The sequence below is a fragment of the Sebastes fasciatus genome, chromosome 1 (assembly GCF_043250625.1).
Source record: "Sebastes fasciatus isolate fSebFas1 chromosome 1, fSebFas1.pri, whole genome shotgun sequence".
Taxonomy (NCBI): domain Eukaryota; kingdom Metazoa; phylum Chordata; class Actinopteri; order Perciformes; family Sebastidae; genus Sebastes; species Sebastes fasciatus.
Window position 1 is genome coordinate 7,187,223 of NC_133795.1, and position 19,417 is coordinate 7,206,639.

The window sequence follows — 19,417 nt, forward strand, 5'->3', positions numbered from 1 at the left end:
GACGTGGAGCGAAACTGACAGTGAAACTTATCAATGCTCTCTTCAAAGCAGCCAGAATCTGTTGACAAAAACAGTATAGATACGTTTTACTTTCAGTTCAGTTCCCCGTCGGAAAATATTCAAAATATAGCGTACACTTGAATGGATACTGATTTATTTGTATATATTTAGATGATATTTTGCTGCTGCCCCCGTCCACAGCAGTACATTACTTTGCTCCCGTCTACTGTAAGTAATACACTGACTATGGATAAATACTTCATACAACCCCACTTCAAAATACCTGTACTATCCCTTTAACTCAATGATAATAGCACAAGTAATAGATTACAGCTTGTGTTTGACTGATAAACCTTTGATGATGCTCTTTTCTGCATCAGTGTGGCAGAGGAAGAGGAGAAAACTGAGATTACAACAGAAGGAATGGAGATCTCAACACGATCCAAAGGTGAGAACATACAGTGCTATACAGGTTTGTTTGTGGATAGGTTGGCAAAGCTCTGTTTGCAGTGATGTTTATAGTGGTTCTATTGTGGTTGTCTTTGTTTTGTATTATGCAATATATTATATAACTCACTAAGCTTACTGGCTTCACCCGACAGTGACCGTGCAGGAAAACTGTGGTGTGTCATTTCTGGTATTCTTTCCTGCTTTATCAGTGTGGTCTTCCTGGTTTGTGTAATCTCTGACCTTTCGTCTGCCGTTTCAGACACGGGGTCCACAGAACGGGTGACCCACAAACGGAAGATGCCGAGTCCCTCTCACTCATCTAACGGTCACTCCTCTGCTGAAACATCCCCCTCCCCAATAAAAAAGAAGAAGAAACCAGGTGCTGTTAGCAGCACCAAAGACCAGGTAACAATCACCAAAACAACAGGATTCAAACCTGCTGTCACTCCCAATCTGATCCTTTTATATATCCCGAAGTACACTAGACAACTACTTTTGATCATTTTAAAGATCTTTCATTAAAGAAAGATTTAGATTTAATATAACATAGATACAGTTTATGCAATTGTCTTAAAGGGTCAGTTCACCCAAATCACTAAAAATATTTGTCTATTTGCTTACCCTCAATGTGGATAGTTTTGGTTTTAGGGCTGACATGTCTGCAACTGAGCCTTCTGCTGCAACCCTCAACTTGAAACTTTGTGATGCTCAAACCATCCAAAAATATTAAATTCAAATGAGATATTACATTTATATATATATATATTTTTTTTTTTCATAATAAATTAAATATGAGATATTAAATACATTGTTTTTCAAACTTTGGTGAGGATGTCAGTGTTATTTTCAGTGATTACAGCTGAATTAATATTAGGTACTATAGAATAGTTCACATTATTTGTTGTTATTTGGGGGTTAATTTAACCCCACATGAACATTGCACCAGATCTTTTACTTAAGTAAAAGTAATACCAAACAGTAGAAATCCTCTGTTACAAGTAAAAGTCCTGCACTAAAATTTTGACTTAAGTAGTAGTATAAAAGTATCGGAATATACTTAAATAAATATGTGTGAAAATCTTAAACAAGTAAACATTTGCAGCTCTGTATTTTAATTTTTACAAACTTGTTTTGCAGTGCATAGTCTGCTGCTAGTTTTCATTTACTTTGACTTTTGTCACTTTCATAAACTTGAAGTGTTTTCTTTGCTGTAGATGCCAGATAAGAACTTTCGTTACTTCAAACTACAGTGAATACTATCTTGTTTCAACACAACATTTTGGAGGTGTGGGGATACAAAATCCTGTTAAAAATCAGTTTAAAACAATCTGCTTTTATATTGTTATTCATATAATTACATTATTCAGAAATTAAATAGAAAATATCAGAAGCTGCCACATTCAGCAGCTCAAATTCAGTAAATTATAAGAGCAGATAGAGCTCTTGTACATCTAAGCTATCTCAGATACCATGACGGATGCTTTTGATGACACAATCGTTTTGCTGTGGAGAAGGAAGTGGTTGGTTGTGATCAGTAATTCATATTCTGTCAATATTTGAATTCAGGGTAGGTTCACTGAGCAGGAATGCTCTTTTGCAGGAACGCCCAGCTCCATATCAACACTCATTAGGCACAGTTACACGCATCCACACCTGGAAGCTGCCCAGCATAACCACAATCTGAGCGGTTGGCCACTTAGGCGTGAAGTTCTTTCAATTAAAGTAATTTAATGTCTTGTAAAAAAGTGAGATGTTGTGTATGTAGCCATTTCTTCTTAAATGAGCCCCATTAACTTTCACCAGTACTCAACAGTTTGCCCTCGGGTTGGGTGAAAGTGATGTGTCCTGCTTTATATTATTGCTAAACTGGCATCAATGGTACATTCTCTTGTGATACTGATGTATTTCTTTCCTTTTTGCAGGCATATAAACTCTGAACTGTTTTATTTCTTGGTTGTTTATGTCTGTTTTACATTTGAATAATGGCACATGTGTTCATGTAACTGAAACTCTTTGCACTTTGATACATGCTGTTTAATTCCAGCTGCTATAAGTCTGATTCCATCAGGGGCTAAATATTGTGATATCATTACAATATATCATAAGTTACCCAGTGATTCCCACCTCTTGTCTGCTCAATTGAGATCTAATAAGTATTTCATGAACAGTATGTCATATGCTATAGCCTATTAGCGTGTTATGTCACTTTGTTTTTTACCGTGTTATGTTTAGGATTGTCTGCCATAAGAATAGATATTGTTGTTGTACACTTTTACGTAATTGTTCAATCTCATTGGATACTACTGGTTTTCCACACGCTACTCATTGTTTACAGTCTGATTAGCAACTTGAGATGTGAGGTTGGAGTTAAGCGACGACGTGTACAACCGGATTGAAGCTAATTTTAAACCAACAAAAAGCGAAATCATCGTCAGACGATAGCCGGTGGGTTCCTAGATTACATTTTGGCCAATGCGTTCCACCTCTTTTGCTCTACACATGGACTGTTAACCTGCAATCAACAAAAGCCTGCTTGAATGTGATTGTTTAATAATACAAAACCAGAACGCTTCCGATAACAAAATCTTGTCCCGTTGCAGAATCTGTTTATAGAGATTAATAAATTGCTATTGGTGCACCTCTAATTCAAACAAATGCTTTTTTTAGTTTCCACTATTTTAGTAAAGTTCTCTGCAATCTGAGAAGGCGCTAAGTGCATGTGTTGCTTCCTTTGTGTGTAAAGCAGTTCACAAATGCCCAGTAGGTAAATGATTGCTAGTATCTTACAGTTGGCACATTTAAAGCTGACCTTTTGTAAATGATTAGTAGCCACTGTAAGAATCTGAGCCTTTGCCAGTATAATCAAGGCCGTCCACACTGTTTACCTTCCTGCACACCGGTGATGGTTGTGTTCTGAAACACAGACTCAGATCAGAGCAAGTCACATGATTTAGAGTAAACATCCAGACCAGGTGTCTTTTGAGGTCATTTCCATACCAATGAAACAATGTGACTTTTAAATTTCTCATCTCATCATGCAGCAGTTAGTGTGTAACAGTTGTACGTATCAGGGCTCACAACAGTCTGTGTTTTGGACTTTATTGTGCCTTTTGTTGATGCTGTGCATGTCTGCTTGGCTTCTCTAATCTCTGGCCTGATTTTGACCTTCCCCAACTTTGTCTTTCTTTTGCCCGCATTCCAGTCAGAACTAAGACATGGTCCCTTTTACTATGTGAAGCAGCCAGCACTCACCACAGACCCTGTTGATGTTGTACCGCAGGACGGCAGGAACGACTTCTACTGCTGGCTGTGCCACCGCGAGGGCCAGGTGCTCTGCTGTGAGCTCTGCCCCAGGGTGTACCACGCCAAGTGCCTCAAACTACCAGCCGAGCCCGAGGGCGACTGGTTCTGTCCGGAGTGTGAGGTACTCACCCAGGAATGTGTGTAGCGTAAGGGTGTTGTTTAAGCAAAACCTGCGGTGTTTAATTACTTACTTCTCAGTGAGTTTGGACGATGTTGAGCCTACGTACATTGTGTGCAATAATGGGATAAGAACAAAGCTTTCAACTATTTTCCTCTTGATGTCTTTCAGAAAATAACAGTTGCTGAGTGTATAGAGACTCAGAGCAAAGCCATGATGATGCTAACTATAGAGCAGCTGTCTTACCTACTAAAGTTTGCTCTTCAGAAGATGAAACAGCCAGGTGTAAGTACTCTGGTCCCTCTGTCTTTCTAGGAAATTCATGCTACCAAACTGATTATGTTGTGTTGTGGCAGACATTCTAATTACAGATGGGGTACACTGTATATTCTCATTTCTGCCTTTTCTAATTGTACATCCAGATTTATCACTTGGATATTGGCATGCCTTCTTTTCTGGCCAATCTTAATTTTTAGATTGCTTATGCAACCATCATGTTCCCATCAGTCGTGCCAGATGTTAAGATCTGCACCCTGAAGTCAAATCTGTCCACAGTCCAGCATGATATATTATTGATTCGCATGTGCAAATTGTTTCTAATAACTAACAAGTCATTGTAATATAATGGGCCTGTCATGGCTGGAAACCATGAAGGTAAACATGCTAGCTGGCGGTGAGGATACAGCTGCCCCTCTCACTCTCTTTCAGGATCATCCCCGCTTGTCATCTCGCTCCCCCCATGCAGCTTCCACGCAGAGAAAGACTTTTAATTGGGTAATCAATTACACCACTAACAAGAACCCGTCATGATTTCTTCCTCCACTAGTTTTCCTTCTTTTTGTTTGAAGCGGCTTTTAGATTTTTTTTTGAGTAGTAGCATGTTCATGTGCGGTAGAGGGGAAGGTTGTGCATTAAGTTTGGCCTGAGAGTTTATTTTCCCTCACTCTCTTTTCTGTCTACTCACTTTTATAGACCGAACCCTTCCAGAAACCCGTCTCTCTTGAGCAGCATCCAGATTATGCAGAGTACATTTTCCACCCTATGGATCTTTGCACACTTGAGAAGGTAAACCACAAGCTGTCACATGTTTTTCCTTGATTATAAGAATGTAGCAACGTTAAAAAGTTTGTCAGTCGGGCACCATCTTTTCTTTTTGCACCGCAGAATATTAAAAAGAAAATGTATGGCTGCACAGAGGCCTTCTTGGCAGATGCAAAATGGATTTTGCACAACTGTATTATATACAATGGAGGTATGTTTCATTGTGTGGAAACCATATTTAGGAATAATCCAGCAGATTAAATCAATACAATGCTATTAATAAGAATGAATATATATATATATATATATATATATATATAAACTCTGTCAAGAAACAGTCTAATTGATGTTCATTGAAATCAACTGTTTTCCACTGTTTATTTATATAGAATTAAATTACTTATTTTGTTAGTTTTATAATTACATTTGTCATTTGGAAAAGACAATTTTGTAAAATGATAACATGTTGTTATAATCAATAATATTGAGTCATCACCCTGTCTATGGTGTATTTAAATTGTTTAACATGAATGTTTGTCCTTGTTTCAGGCAATCACAAACTCACGGCTACAGCTAAAGTTATAGTAAAAATCTGTGAACATGAGGTGGGTATGTGGTTTGGGTCAGAAAATATTTTATGAGGGCTGTCAATCGATAAAAATATTTAATCGTGATTAATCGCAAATTAGTCGCACATTTTTCATCTGTTCAAAATGTACCATAAAGGGAGATTTGTCAAGTATTTAATACTCTTATCAACATGGGTGTGGGCAAATATGCTTGCTTTGTACAAATGTATGTATCTATTTAGTATTGGAAATCAATTAACAACACAAAACAATGACAAATATTGTCCAGAAACCCTCACACGTACTGCATTTAGCATAAGAAATATGCTCAAATCATAACATGGCAAACTGCAGCCCAACATGCAACAACAGCTGTCAGTGTGTCACTTGACTTGACTATGACTTGCCCCAAACTGCATGTGATTATCATAAAGTGGGCATGGCTGTAAAGGGGAGACTCGTGGGTACCCATAGAACCCATTTTCATTCACATATCTTGAGGTCAGAGGTCAAGGGACCCCTTTGAAAATGACCACGCCAGTTTTTCCTCACCAAAATTCAGCGTAAGTTTGGAGTGTTATTTAGCCTCTTTCGCGAGTATGACATGGTTGGTACCAATGGATTCCTTAGGTTTTCTAGTTTCATATGATGCCAGTATGTATGTATGTATGTATATATATATATATATACATATATATTCATTCTAGCTTTAAAACTGAGCCCTCTACAACCTCAGAAAGGCCAACGGTGGCCTGTTGGATATTTAAGAGGTTAATTAAAAATCGCAAGTTGCGTTAAAAAAAATTAGTGGCTTTAAAATTAATTTGCGTTATTATCGCATTTGACAGCTCTAATTTTTGTATTTGATTTATTGATTGATTTAAAACACTAGACTTGACACCTGACACTTCATTTAATTCTGCCTTCTGATTCTTTAATTGCAGATGAACGAGATTGAAGTTTGTCCCGAGTGTTATCTGTCTGCTTGCCAAAAGAGAGACAACTGGTTCTGTGAGCCTTGTGTAAGCTAGTTGAGTAACTTGAAGTTTCTGTTGATGATCCCACCAGATTGTTCACCCATTTAAACAATCAATCACTGGAATATAAGCACTTAGTTCCAGTGTTTTACTGTATGTCTGCAGAGTAACCCACACCCTCTAGTGTGGGCCAAACTGAAAGGATTTCCATTCTGGCCTGCTAAAGCTCTGCGGGACAAAGATGGACAAGTGGATGCTCGCTTTTTTGGTCAACATGACAGGTATCAGCCCTTTGTGTTTCAGTTATTCAGTTACTTAGGGACAGATGTCAAGCTTTGTTTATGATGTGAATCTTTATCCTTCAGGGCTTGGGTTCCTTTAAACAATTGCTACCTCATGTCCAAAGAGATCCCGTTCTCTGTGAAGAAGACCAAGAGCATCTTTAACAGTGCCATGCAAGAGATGGAGGTCTATGTGGAGAACATGAAGAAGAAGTTTGGAGTGTTTAACTACGCCCCCTTCAGGACACCCTACACTCCTGACAACAACTTCCAGATGCTGCTGGATCCCTCCAACCCCTCGTCCACCCCGATCAAACCTGAGAAACAGGAGAAGATCAAGCTGAGCTTTGACATGACGGCATCACCCAAGATCCCTTTGGCCAGGACCATGTTGTCCGGGGCTGGGGTGGGAGGGAGCGCGGCAGGCCGACGGCTTCCCCTCAGTGATATGCCTCGCTCCCCCATGAGCACCAACTCATCTGCCCATACTGGTTCGGATGGGGAGACGGAGACGGCGGACAAGTCCCAAACAAAAGCCCCGAACAGCCAGTACAGTACAGGAGAAGAGTCCATGGACTGTGCAGGTATTTCAGGTATTACTTGTAGCAACAAGTATGTCGTGTCTAATTGGAGGCGACTTCATTTAATAGTAAATATCTCTGCACAGCATCACCTGCCCATCCTCGACCTTGTCCTGCAGGCAGTTCCTTGGACAGCCCTAAACCATTCCACTCTCCTGGCGCCCCCAAGCAGGAGAAGACGCCACCGACAGGAAGCATCCTGAACCTCAATCTAGGTGAATCTTTTATGGCAATTATGTAATTTGCATGAAAGTGTTTAATAATGTCCATTCTCTGTGAGCAAATGCAGTTCACCGCTGGACGAGATTCTGCTAGAAATAAATTCTTTCTCTTGTACAGATGTTGCTGTTTGGAATTATTTTACGTTGTATTCTTCCAGATCGGAGTAAAGCAGAAATGGACCTGAAGGAACTCAGTGAAACGGTTCAGCAGAAACAAGGAGCCACACCGGTCCTCACCTCTCCAAAAAGACAGATCAAGAGCCGTTTCCAGCTGAACTTGGACAAAACCATTGAGAGTTGCAAGGCACAGTTGGGTCAGTAGAAAACGCATAAAAAAAATTAGCAATTTCTGAAATATTTCTGTTTTTGCAAGTCAGCAGAATGTTTTAACATTAAATATGTGTGCATGGAATGAGCACCTGGCGGCTAAGAACAAGCATAGACTATCCAGAATCACAAACATGGCCAGTAAAATTATTAGGAAAGAGCAAAAAACACTGAGATGTATATATAAAACACAGGTGAAACAAAAATCACAACAGATTGTGTCGGATCCTATTCATCCCCTTTTTATGAAATTGCTCTTGGGAAGACGCTATAGATCCGCAGCAGCAACCAAGAACATTTACAAAAAGTCTTTCATAAACACAATTCACACTTTGACCACGTCCGTTATTGTTGTCTGTACTGTGCATGTTGTGTTATTTATTGTATGTATTGTGATTTACTGTGAACTGTTTTAACCAACCTGTGCAGCTGAGGGCAAATTTCCACATTTGCGGGCAATAGATTCGATTATTATTATAATTGCCCCAATAGAAAAGTTGCTCAACGAAACACATTGTGGGGATGCGTATATGATGTGGTATTGAATCATTTTGATCCAGTTACTTGCTTACTTTTGTGTGCTCCTTAGTAGCACAACCCTATAACATTGAATGGCGGTGTGATATACCCCTCTTATTACTTTGTTTTGCAGGTATCGATGAGATCTCTGTTGATGTGTATAAAGGTGTGGAACACAGCGACTCAGAAGACTCTGATAAATCTGACTCCAGTGACAGTGAGTATGCCAGTGACGAGGAGCAAAAGACCAAGGATGGCCGGGATGCAGCACCCAATGACGAAGCCCAGAAGGAATCTACCAAAAGTAAAGTCAAAGACCAACCTTCCCCGAGTCAAGATAAGGAGGGTAACGCTGATTCCCTCATGGCATCCGAGACTACAGCAGGCGGCGACGCCACTGCAACTGCATCAGATGCTCCAACTAAAGACAAAATAAGCACCAATTCTGGAAAAGAGAGCCCAGAGAAGACCAAAGCACCTTCAGCATCTCCTGGTCTCAGAGAGAAGGCTCAGGGGAAAGACGAGGCGAAGCAGCCTGTGCCGGTGGAGGACTCTGACTCAGAGAGAGAGCTGGTTATTGACCTCGGAGAGGAACAGGGAGGCAAGGACAGGAAGAGGAGCAGAAAAGACAACAGCACTGTCAAAGAGTCATCTGCTGGTAAACCTGAAGGTGAGTGTTGTACTTTTCTCTGCTGAGAAATAATCAAACACACTGAAAGTTATGACCATTTTTAGTGGATGTAACATGTGGAAACATCATTAACTTTCTAACTGGTATATAATGTGTGTACTTTCCCTTGTAGGAAAAGCCCTGACCCCATCGACACTCCCGTCTCAGAACAGTACAGCTCCCTCCACACCCTCCAGTGTTTCCACACAGTCCCCTATGGCCATTCCTGTCACCATGGTCTCCTTCACCGCTCCCTCACCCGCAACCATAAGCCTCGCAACCGTGTCCAGTGCCACCGCAACACCCCCCTCTTCATCCTCCTCCTCAGCCTCCACCACGCCAGCTCTGAAGAAACAGCGTCCTCTGCTACCCAGAGAGACAGTGCCGGTGGTGCAGAGGGCTGTGGTGTGGAATCCCAGCGCCAAGTTTCAAACCTCCTCTCAGAAGTGGCACATGCAGAAGGTGCAGCGTCAGCAGCAGAACCAGCAACCTGTGGCAACCACGCAGGCGTCGTCGTCGTCACCCAAGCAAAGCCAGGCTCAAGCGCCGACCCAGACGCAGGCCGCTGGGAACGGCTCGACAGCCGTATCTTCATCTTCAGCACAGCAGTCTTCTCAAAGCACTCGCTATCAGACCAGACAGGCTGTTAAAGGTAGATGACAATTCACCCTCTACAGCAACAAATGTCAGTTGGTCCATAATGATGTTTCCTATTAATGGGGTTTTCTGATTCCAGCTGTTCAACAAAAAGACACTCCACTCAGCACATCCACGACGGCTGTCACCCTGGTGTCCAGTAGTCCAGCTTCTGTTGCCATGATGGCAGCATCAAGTTTAGGCACAGCTGCTACATCTTCAACAGACCTGTATATCCCCACTGCCTCAGCAGATGTAGCTGCAGACATTGCCAAGTACACAAATAAAGTTAGTATAATTAACTTTGTAAGGTGCCAAATCCAGTGGAATTTAGCACCTATAACCTGAAAACAAGACCTGAGAGCAATTTGGTTTATTTTTCTGGGGGAGGGGAGGGAATGTACACATTTCTGGTGTCTATGGGTGCTTTCACGAGCTATAGTCTGAATCAGAGTGAAATTGGTACTTTTGGTTTGTTTTCTATTTGGTCTGGTTGAGTTTCACAGTGCAAAAATTAAAGCGGACCAAATAAAAAGATTAATTTCCTGAGGGGCGTGTACGTTGTCTCAAGATCTGCCACTACTATGCAGGGAATTGAGGACTTTTTTATATTCCTGTAAAAGTTTTGACTCGACACTGATCCCTTCTCCTCCAATTTAGCTCAAGGGACTTTATAAACGTCACTATTTTTGTGTACGTTCTCTTCGGCCCAGATTTCAAGCAAACATCGGACTTCTGCAGAAGTCCAAGTCAGTCCTCTCCTCCTCATGTTAACCTGTTGTTTTCCTGTGTCCATCTCAACAAATGCCTACACAGGCAGCCTCCTTTTTGGTTCGCTTGGAAAACGGTTGTTTTGGTTTGCACCAGAGTATGATTACTGCGTTCACAACCGCCTGAACAAACCGCACCAGAGTCTAATTAAAACCGACTAAATGTTGGCTTGTGAAAGCACCCTAATACACTGAGATACAGTAGTTACCAGTTCTTGATAGCTTTCAAACTACATATTTTACATAAAATGGGACTTGAAGATGACAAGACAAAGAAACCAGCTGAGTGGATCCATCCTTGAAATACTTTTCTCTTGAATCAGAATGTTATGGTCTACTCTTTTTCAGATAGTGGATGCAATCAAAGGTACAATGACTGAAATCTACAATGACCTTTCTAAGAGCACTTCAGGGAATACAATAGCAGAGGTAGGTGTTTGCTCTTGGCCCTGTAGAGGCTTTTCAGATCATAACAGTGGCTTTTCATTTGACCCTTTACTCACCCTTACCCATTGGTTTTTAATTCAGATAAGACGACTGAGAATCGAAATAGAAAAATTACAGTGGCTGCATCAGCAAGAGTTGTCAGAAATGAAGCACAATCTTGGTGAGAACTTCATCGATCAGTAAAATACTTTGCACGTAGTCTTCACTCCCCAAACCTGTGTAATGAGTTCTACTTGTGTTTGTGTGCTTCAATGTAGAGCTAACAATGGCAGAGATGAGGCAAAGTCTGGAACAGGAGCGAGAGAGGTTGGTGTCTGAGGTTAAGAAACAGGTGGAGGTGGAGAAGCAGCAAGCGGTGGATGAGACAAAGAAGAAGCAGTGGTGTGCTAACTGCAGGAAAGAGGCCATCTTCTACTGCTGCTGGAACACCAGCTACTGTGATTACCCCTGTCAGCAAGCCCACTGGCCAGAACACATGAAGTCCTGCACTCAGTCAGGTAACAGTACGTGCCACTCGATGACATTCACACAAGATAAGAGCTATTTGGTTGTTTATTTTCTTACAGCAGCTCGTAACCCTGTCTGGATGCCACATGACACATTTTCATAAATGTAATGTGTATTTTTCACTTTTGTTCTATTTGTAGCCACAGCTCCACAGCAAGAACCCGAGGCTGAGTCGACAGCAGACCTCCCAAACAAAGGTTTAGGGCCGACTAGCAGTGGCCCGAACCCCCTGAGGGAAACACCGGCGTCTGCACCACCAGATAAAGACTGTGACACGGAGAAGAGCACTGACAACGTTGCCGTCACCTTGTCCTAAACGAGTTTATCATACTTGAAAATGTAAATGTGTATAGATTTTTTTTTTTCACTATAAGGATATGTCTATGTAAATTGTTCTGTTCAAGCAGCTGTTAAGGGAGCAATCTAAATTCTTTTTTATTTATATATTTTTGTTTGCCTTTCAGGGCTCACATACTGCCCTCAGTGCACAGTGGTCTTTACATTTTAAATGTGCAAACAAGCCTGACAGCATATAGTTAGTAACCACTAGAGGGGGCAGTTTAAAAAAATGTATACTGCATATTCATGCACTCCTTTGCAGTCTATAGAGAGCTGTCAGTATAAAAATCTTAAGAGCATGCCTGAGTGTCACAAAACATACACAAAGTGTAAAGGACAACAGTTAAAGACTGCAAAAATGTAACCCATGCTAATGGACCACCCAGATTTAGATTAGACTGTTGACAGAAATGTCTGTAAATTCCTTATTTTGTATTCTATGTTAATTTATTTGTTATTCTAATGTTGCCTGCTGTACACTGCAAAGAAAATAACAAATACAAACATTTTAAACAAGCTGTTTCTATGGTTACACTGTGGTCTAATTAGTTATGAAGCAGTCTGCAATAAATTAGCACAGTCTGAACTAAAGGTTGAGTAGCTGGTTTTAAACAGAGAACTCTAGTTCAGATGATGCATCTTGAAAAACTGTTTGTTGTCACAAACAGCGCTATCTTAAGTTTCATCTTATAGTTGTCACAGAGGAACTTGTTCATGTGTTGGATTGAGTTTGGTAAATGGTAATTGTATAAGACTGCATTGTCAGCTCCACTCTGACTGTATTCTTAACTCTTAACAGCTGTGGCACACTTTGAAATTTCAGGACTTTTGTATGTCAGGAGTCCTGAAGAACAGGTTTATTAGGGCATTAAATACTGACCTATGAGAGATCAAAATTCTGCAGTTCTGTATAAAATATCAGAAGAACAGCCACAGATAGAAATGAATAATTCTGCGAATTTGGCAAATTTCCGCTACATCTTCAAATTCTTACTATTAATGATAAGAATGAAAGGTTACCTGACAGACACATTTAAAAAAAACTGACCTGACCCATAGTATAATAGTATGTTAAAATAACAAATATATATATTATATTATATATAAAATATATTCAGTATATTTTCTATAGGGCTGTCAATCGATAAAAATATTTATTCACAAATTAATCGCAAATTTTTTTATTTGTCCAAAATGTACCTTAAAGGGAGATTTGTCAAGTATATAATACTCTAATCAACATGGGAGTGGGTGAATTGCTTTATGCAAATGTATGTATATATTTATTATTGGAAATCAATTAACACAAAACAATGACAAATATTGTCCAGAAACCCTCACAGGTACTGCATTTAGCATAAAAAATATGCTCAAATCATAACATGGCAAACTGCAGCCCAACAGGCAACAACAGCTGTCAGTGAGTCGACTTGACTATGACTTGACCCAAACTGCATGTGATTATCATAAAGTGGGCATGTCTGTAAAGGGGAGACTCATAGGTACCCATAGAACCCATTTTCATTCACATATCTTGAGGTCAGAGGTCAAGGGACCCCTTTGAAATTGGCCGTGCCAGTTTTTTAAACTTAAAAATCGAAAGTTGCGTTAATGCGTTAAAGAAATTAGTGGCGTCAAAACAAATTTACATGTTAACTCTGACAGCCCTAATTTTATACAGGTGACTAAAGTGTTCAAAATTGCAGGCAAATTCCCAATTAGTGTAAGGTTGTTTCCATTTAAATATTTTTATACATATATATATATATATATATATATATATATGCTGACGTATCTGGTGGACAAACTAAGTTTCTAAATGACCTCAAGCATATTTTTGGGCATTTCTGTATATATATATATTTATATATATATATATATATTTTTAAATTTATTTATTTATTTATTTATTTTTTTTACAGTCTTCAACATATTTTGGGATTAAACTAAAAATGCTGGAAGGCTGTGTACTTATATTATTCTGGTGCGCCTAGCATACAAGCTAAACAAACCCGGTATTGTTGAGTAGTGGCTAGAAGGGAACCAGCAAACTTGGGGAAACTCTTGCGAGATTGTTAAGGTTAGGCATTGATATTGAATAGTTAAGGTTAGGCATTGATCTCGAATAGATAAGGTTAGGCATTGATCTCGAATAGATAATGTTAGGCGTTGACCTCAAATAATTAAGGTTAGGTATTGACCTCGAATAGTTAAGGTTGAGGAGAGGCCATCGGGCAGCAAGTCTCGCGAGAGTTTGTGCAGATTTCGCGTTTTGCGGGCTCCCTTCATTTCAGTTCCCCTCCTGACCAGTAGGTGGCGCTGTCGCTACACTGAGCTATGAGTTCTCTCTAAACCGTCATCCGCCATCTGCCGCAGTCAGTTAGCAGCTAGCGGAGCTCCAGCGGGAACGGAAAATGGAGGACTGACCGAAGAGAGGGCATTTCATCGGTCGTTCCTGCGTGTAGGTGCGTACAAACCAACTATTTAATATCGGAACAATGTTACTGTACTGTTGATTTCATGTTTTGGGGTTAAGTTTGTATCTTAGTTGTGTTTTCTGACGTCAGAGTTGTCGTAGTCCGATGTTGTAACGGCTGTTAGCTTCACGTTAGCTTCACTGAGCTAACAGCTAAACTACGCCATCACATGTGACTCCGGTCGTTCTCCTCTTGTTTCATCTGATACGTCTCCTTCTACACAACAAGAGTCTCTCTTAGTTCGTGTTTTTTCTAGTTAACATTGTGTTTACATCTTGAAGGTTAGCTAAATGTCTAATAGCTACAGGTTTGTCGTTAGCTTGCACATGCTCGTGGTGGCTAATAGCTTGTTAGCATCAAGTGCACGTTTCTGCAACGCTCAGTTTCTCAATAAACGACAATGAAAGGAGAGAGTAAAGCATGCAAAAAGGCGTGCATCACGTTGTATATATATATTGGGAGTATATGCTGGGTGTGCCCCGCCCAATCCTGCAGCACAATGTGTGCCACTGTGTTTGTAGATGGTTGTTTAGCAGGATGTCGGCCATCATTGGATGTGTTGGGGCGTGCATGATGTCACGCAATAAGTCTGTTTGTTGTCTAATTTCTCCATTATAGTCCGGCTAGTTTCATGCATATTTACAGGTCACGTTTGAGAGCATGCGTGTGATTAACCCTCCTGTTGTCTTCCCGTTTTCAACCTTCATTATATCATAAATATGGATGTCTTTCACCTAATTTCCTCAAAATTAAATGGATAGTTCCCTTATATGGTCTTTGCAAAAAACACACTTTCACACTGTCATTAAACATTTTTTTTAATATTTGTAATATTCGGACTAAACTTTGACATATACCAGTCTGTGATAATCTATCAACATTATTCCTCCAATTTTGAGTATAGTCCAAATAATTCATAATTTCTGCATTTTTCCCCCTAAAAAATGAGGTTTAATTATTGACCATGAATTCCAAAAAAAAGGATAAAACTTGTGGTAATGAATTGGAATGAAGTTGGCCAAAAAGGTGTAATACAGAATTGAGTGATAGTTTATACTGTATGCTTTATAAACAGTCAAACCACACCGGATCAATTTTGACCCGGGAAGACAAAAGTTGCATGGTCGACGGGAAGACAACAGGAAGGTTAAAGATGCATGGATTTAACGTTACAGTACTATATTATGCGCACCCAAGGCCCTGTGCAGCCTCCCATCTCTCGGTGTCGAGCAGAAACTAACGTCAATTACAAACGTAGCATCACTGTGTCAACATGTTATATCGCTGAATCTGTGCATGCATGTTATAAAGTTGATTTCATCGCTGTGTCAGATAGTGTTGCATTAGATCATCTTGGTTTTGGGCCCCTCCCTCCTCCTCTCATGGTAACAGTTTTCCTGCCTTTCACGTGGCACGGTGTCGTGACCACACACACACACCATTGGAGGGATCCCGTTTAATCACTTTCAGTGTTTTGGTTGGATGTTTTTCAAGTGTTGACGGTGCAGCAGTGTGCAAGACTCATCACGTTCTCAATTTAAAACCACATATAAAAGACAGAATTGTATATAAATGCATTCAACTATTAAAAGCTTTAGATGATTCCCTGAAGTTTCTTATTTATGGTCAATTTTCAACAAATTGTTGCACATTTGGTTCTTTTATCCTTTGCAGTCACTTCTAATAACACTGCAAAGTCATCATTGCAGCATATTAAATCATTATTCAAAATTCACTTTTGTTTGGTGTAGGGGTGGGGGGATATGTATTGAGATTTTTTTTTAAGATTCTGAAATATATATTTTTTATGCAAGAATCAATATATTTCCTTCATTTGAGTCTATGCGGAGGGAAAAAGAAGTTACCGCTTTTATTGTTGTGGTCTGAGTAATGGGACGTCATATGTTCCGTATCAGTCAACCAAAACAAACCACAGCCGGCTGAAACGATAAAGCAGTAAACGGTGGATGGTCCACATGGATACGACCTTCACATTTTTAAATCCAAACTGGTAAACACTACACATACAGTAAAGTATGGAAACACTTTCACACATTGACAGGAAAAGCAGAGCTAGACATCATGGCTAAAGCTGCATGCTAATCCTGTCATGGACAGACCGTTAACAAAAATCGCAATAAATCGTAATAGCGAATCACACTACTTGCAGAATCTCAATACATATCGAATCGGCACCCAAGAATCCTGATAGAATCAAATCGGGACATATGTGTATCATCCCAGCCCTAGTTTGGTGTATTTTTATGTTGATCATATAAAGTTAAAACTTCGATTGAGCAGTTGTGGAATTGATAAATGTCTTAAATTTCCAGAAAATGACCCATGATATATTTTTATTTTTTATCATCTTAACAAGTCCTCACTGGTGTTGCATCTTAGTTGGAGTGGAGTATTGGATCCTAACTTGTGTTTTCCTCTTTCTGGCAGATCCTTTAACCTAGACCGATGATTTCTGGTGCAAGGCCTTTGTTTTGTTTGAAGAACAACTCATCACTGCTGAACCGCAGGTACAGACATTGGCTATTTTCATTATATGCTCTTAAAGAATAGCAAGTTTGGCCCTGGACAATTTAAGTGAAGTGCAGTTTCTTGAATTCTAATTATCAGTAAAATTTAACAAAAATAATTCATCAATCACAATCACCTCTAAATATTTCTAGATTTGTGTTGGGCCACAACAAATTTGGTTATAGACTTATGAATTCCTGACTTTTAAAAATAGTTTTCTGGTTCTCATCCCAATTTTTGGCTTATAAATTAATTTCCAAATTATTAAAACAGCAAACCTTAACATCTGTGATTTTAAATTTAAAAAAAGAATTGCACTGTTCTACAAAAATGTTTATTTTTTCAGTATTATACAACCTTAAATTGCAGCATTAGACTATAGAGGGTATGCATGTGATGTGACTATACACAGAAGCTGCCACAGTAAGTCCCTCCTGAGTAGCAAACATCAGCATCTGTCCTCGTACATTCACATGGAAATTATGGCTATAAATATAAAAAGCTGTTGTGCAAACTAATTTACATACTAAAGTAATTCAGGCACACATTTTTATAGGTTGCAGAAGGCTTTACATGTAAATATTTTTGCAAACCTGACCACAAATAGCCAGAACACTATGCTGAACATTTTGCAGTTGAATAATCAACTTGTCAGTGCTCTCTGGTGGACAAACTATGTAGTGTAGATTGTTTCGAAAGTAAGTCAACCCTAGTTTTGCATTTCTGCTCTGAAATTGTTATTTATTGACAGACATATACACCAATATGGTATATCTGCAGCAAAATAATATTAATATTGTCCAATATAGAAGCCAGGTGGTTTATCTATTGATGGCCGTGATGTTTTCAAGAGATACAGTAAGTCTGTGTTCCTCTCAGTATTGCATCTCTCCCCATTAGGGGCGTAACGCTACACAAAAGTCACGATTTGGTTCATACCATATTATAGGAGTCACAGTTTGGTGCGAGTTCGGTACAGCGGAAGTCATGCTCAATTCTATGTATTATACTATTTCAGTTTCATAGCATAAGAGATGCTTTTCAGGTTTATAGCCTATTGTTACTTGTTGCCTTTTGGGAAAGTGTTAAGTGTTTGTTCAGTGTTAGTACTGTGTAATACAGAGTTGTTTGAAATCTTTCTTATTTTTATAATGAAAATAGTTTACCAAAGTTGCCAGTGTGTAAAACGCTACCCCCAGCAAGAGGGTTGTGTCTGACTTGCACTACTGTAATGGTAAATGGACTTGCATTTATATAGCACCTTTCTAATCTTCCGACCACTCAAAGCGTTTACACTACATGTCAGCATTCACACACACATTCATACACTGATGGCAGAGGCTGCCATACAAGGTGCCAACCATCAGGATCTAATCTAAATATTAATTCACACACCGGTGGCACAGCCGTCGGGAGCGATCCTGGGTTATGGACACTTTGACATGTGGACTAGAGGACCTCTCATGGGGAGAGATGCAATACTGATATATCTTGAAAACGTGAAGACCATCAGTAGATAAACCGTCTGGCTGCTATATTGGCCAATATTATATTATTGCAGCTATAATGTATCGTTTATATATTGACCGATACGTAACAATTTCAGTGCAGAAATGCCAAACAACACTCTGCACTCATTTCATTTTGTGTTATTGTATGCATTAGGAGGAGCGTTTCAATTAGATCCGCCGTGGCTATATTTAAACACTCAAAGCACCCAAATATTTATCATCCCGGAGAATGGCACATCTGGCCAATAGGGCTGGGACGATACGCTTTTCTCCCGATTTGATACTATCACAATACCTCGTTGCAGATTCAATATGTATTGCGATTCGATATTGCGGTTTTTGTTAAATGTTTTTTAACACTAGACCATGGGAAAAAGTTTAATCGTACACTTCCAGGAACTTTTACTTTGGACAATCTCTAAATATGATAGAGTAAAAATGTTTGATTTTCAGCATGTATGTAATTAGACAATTGCTGATATATTTGACTAACAGGAATTATTTCTATAAAAAAAATCCAGCAACCAAAGAAAACGGTCGTAGTCACGTGTATACTTGCGCTAGCTCCACCAAGTTTGTCGCTTGCTCTCTGCTTGTTGTGCCAAGCTCAGCCTATGTTGCTAACGGTGTACGGCTAAAAGTTTCTGGGTGGAAATCACGCTTGTGAACTTTGGTTACCGTTACAGCCCTACTCCCCATTCATACTAGCAGCCATAACAAGGTTATTCAGCTACTTGGTGATGGTAGCATAATGCGAAAAAAAAATCATTGCATGCCCTCAGTAGAGCTGCCATTAAAAAAAATTGTTGAACTAGTACTGCATTGTGCGAACAAACTTTTAGTGTTATATTTGTAACATTATTTTGTAGCAAGAATGTAATAGGAATAAGTATATCTACATTTTAGTTAAGACATGGAAGCAATCCCAGCACTGCCTAATTCAGGAGAGACCTGGCAGCCCTCAGTATTTGCTATTTTATGAAATGAAAAGAGTGACTCATAGCTGGTCTCTTGTGCTCTTCTTTTAACTGTAGACATTCTGTTTGAAAGTAGTGATTGACTCCATCATCTATGGAGGAGAATGCAAGCTCTCTAGCTCCTGAGCCAGAGCAGAGCCAGGAACCTATGGATACCTGCTCTCAAG

The 19,417-nt window shown here is 39.6% G+C and overlaps 1 protein-coding gene across 1 annotated transcript in view; it reads left to right on the top strand.

Annotated features, from left to right (window-relative positions):
• LOC141776449 (uncharacterized) overlaps positions 1 to 19,417 on the top strand; it is a 45,793-nt gene that overhangs the window by 5,806 nt on the left and 20,570 nt on the right. The window contains exons 2-21 of the mRNA XM_074650066.1: positions 381 to 448; positions 710 to 855; positions 3,653 to 3,874; positions 4,043 to 4,156; positions 4,844 to 4,936; positions 5,036 to 5,123; positions 5,462 to 5,517; positions 6,426 to 6,503; positions 6,624 to 6,739; positions 6,824 to 7,332; positions 7,407 to 7,535; positions 7,700 to 7,855; positions 8,521 to 9,057; positions 9,191 to 9,709; positions 9,794 to 9,985; positions 10,816 to 10,892; positions 10,992 to 11,070; positions 11,168 to 11,407; positions 11,558 to 11,730; positions 19,333 to 19,417. Of these exons, the coding sequence (XP_074506167.1) occupies positions 381 to 448; positions 710 to 855; positions 3,653 to 3,874; positions 4,043 to 4,156; positions 4,844 to 4,936; positions 5,036 to 5,123; positions 5,462 to 5,517; positions 6,426 to 6,503; positions 6,624 to 6,739; positions 6,824 to 7,332; positions 7,407 to 7,535; positions 7,700 to 7,855; positions 8,521 to 9,057; positions 9,191 to 9,709; positions 9,794 to 9,985; positions 10,816 to 10,892; positions 10,992 to 11,070; positions 11,168 to 11,407; positions 11,558 to 11,730; positions 19,333 to 19,417 (3,677 nt within the window). The remainder of the gene's footprint in view (positions 1 to 380; positions 449 to 709; positions 856 to 3,652; positions 3,875 to 4,042; positions 4,157 to 4,843; positions 4,937 to 5,035; positions 5,124 to 5,461; positions 5,518 to 6,425; positions 6,504 to 6,623; positions 6,740 to 6,823; positions 7,333 to 7,406; positions 7,536 to 7,699; positions 7,856 to 8,520; positions 9,058 to 9,190; positions 9,710 to 9,793; positions 9,986 to 10,815; positions 10,893 to 10,991; positions 11,071 to 11,167; positions 11,408 to 11,557; positions 11,731 to 19,332) is intronic.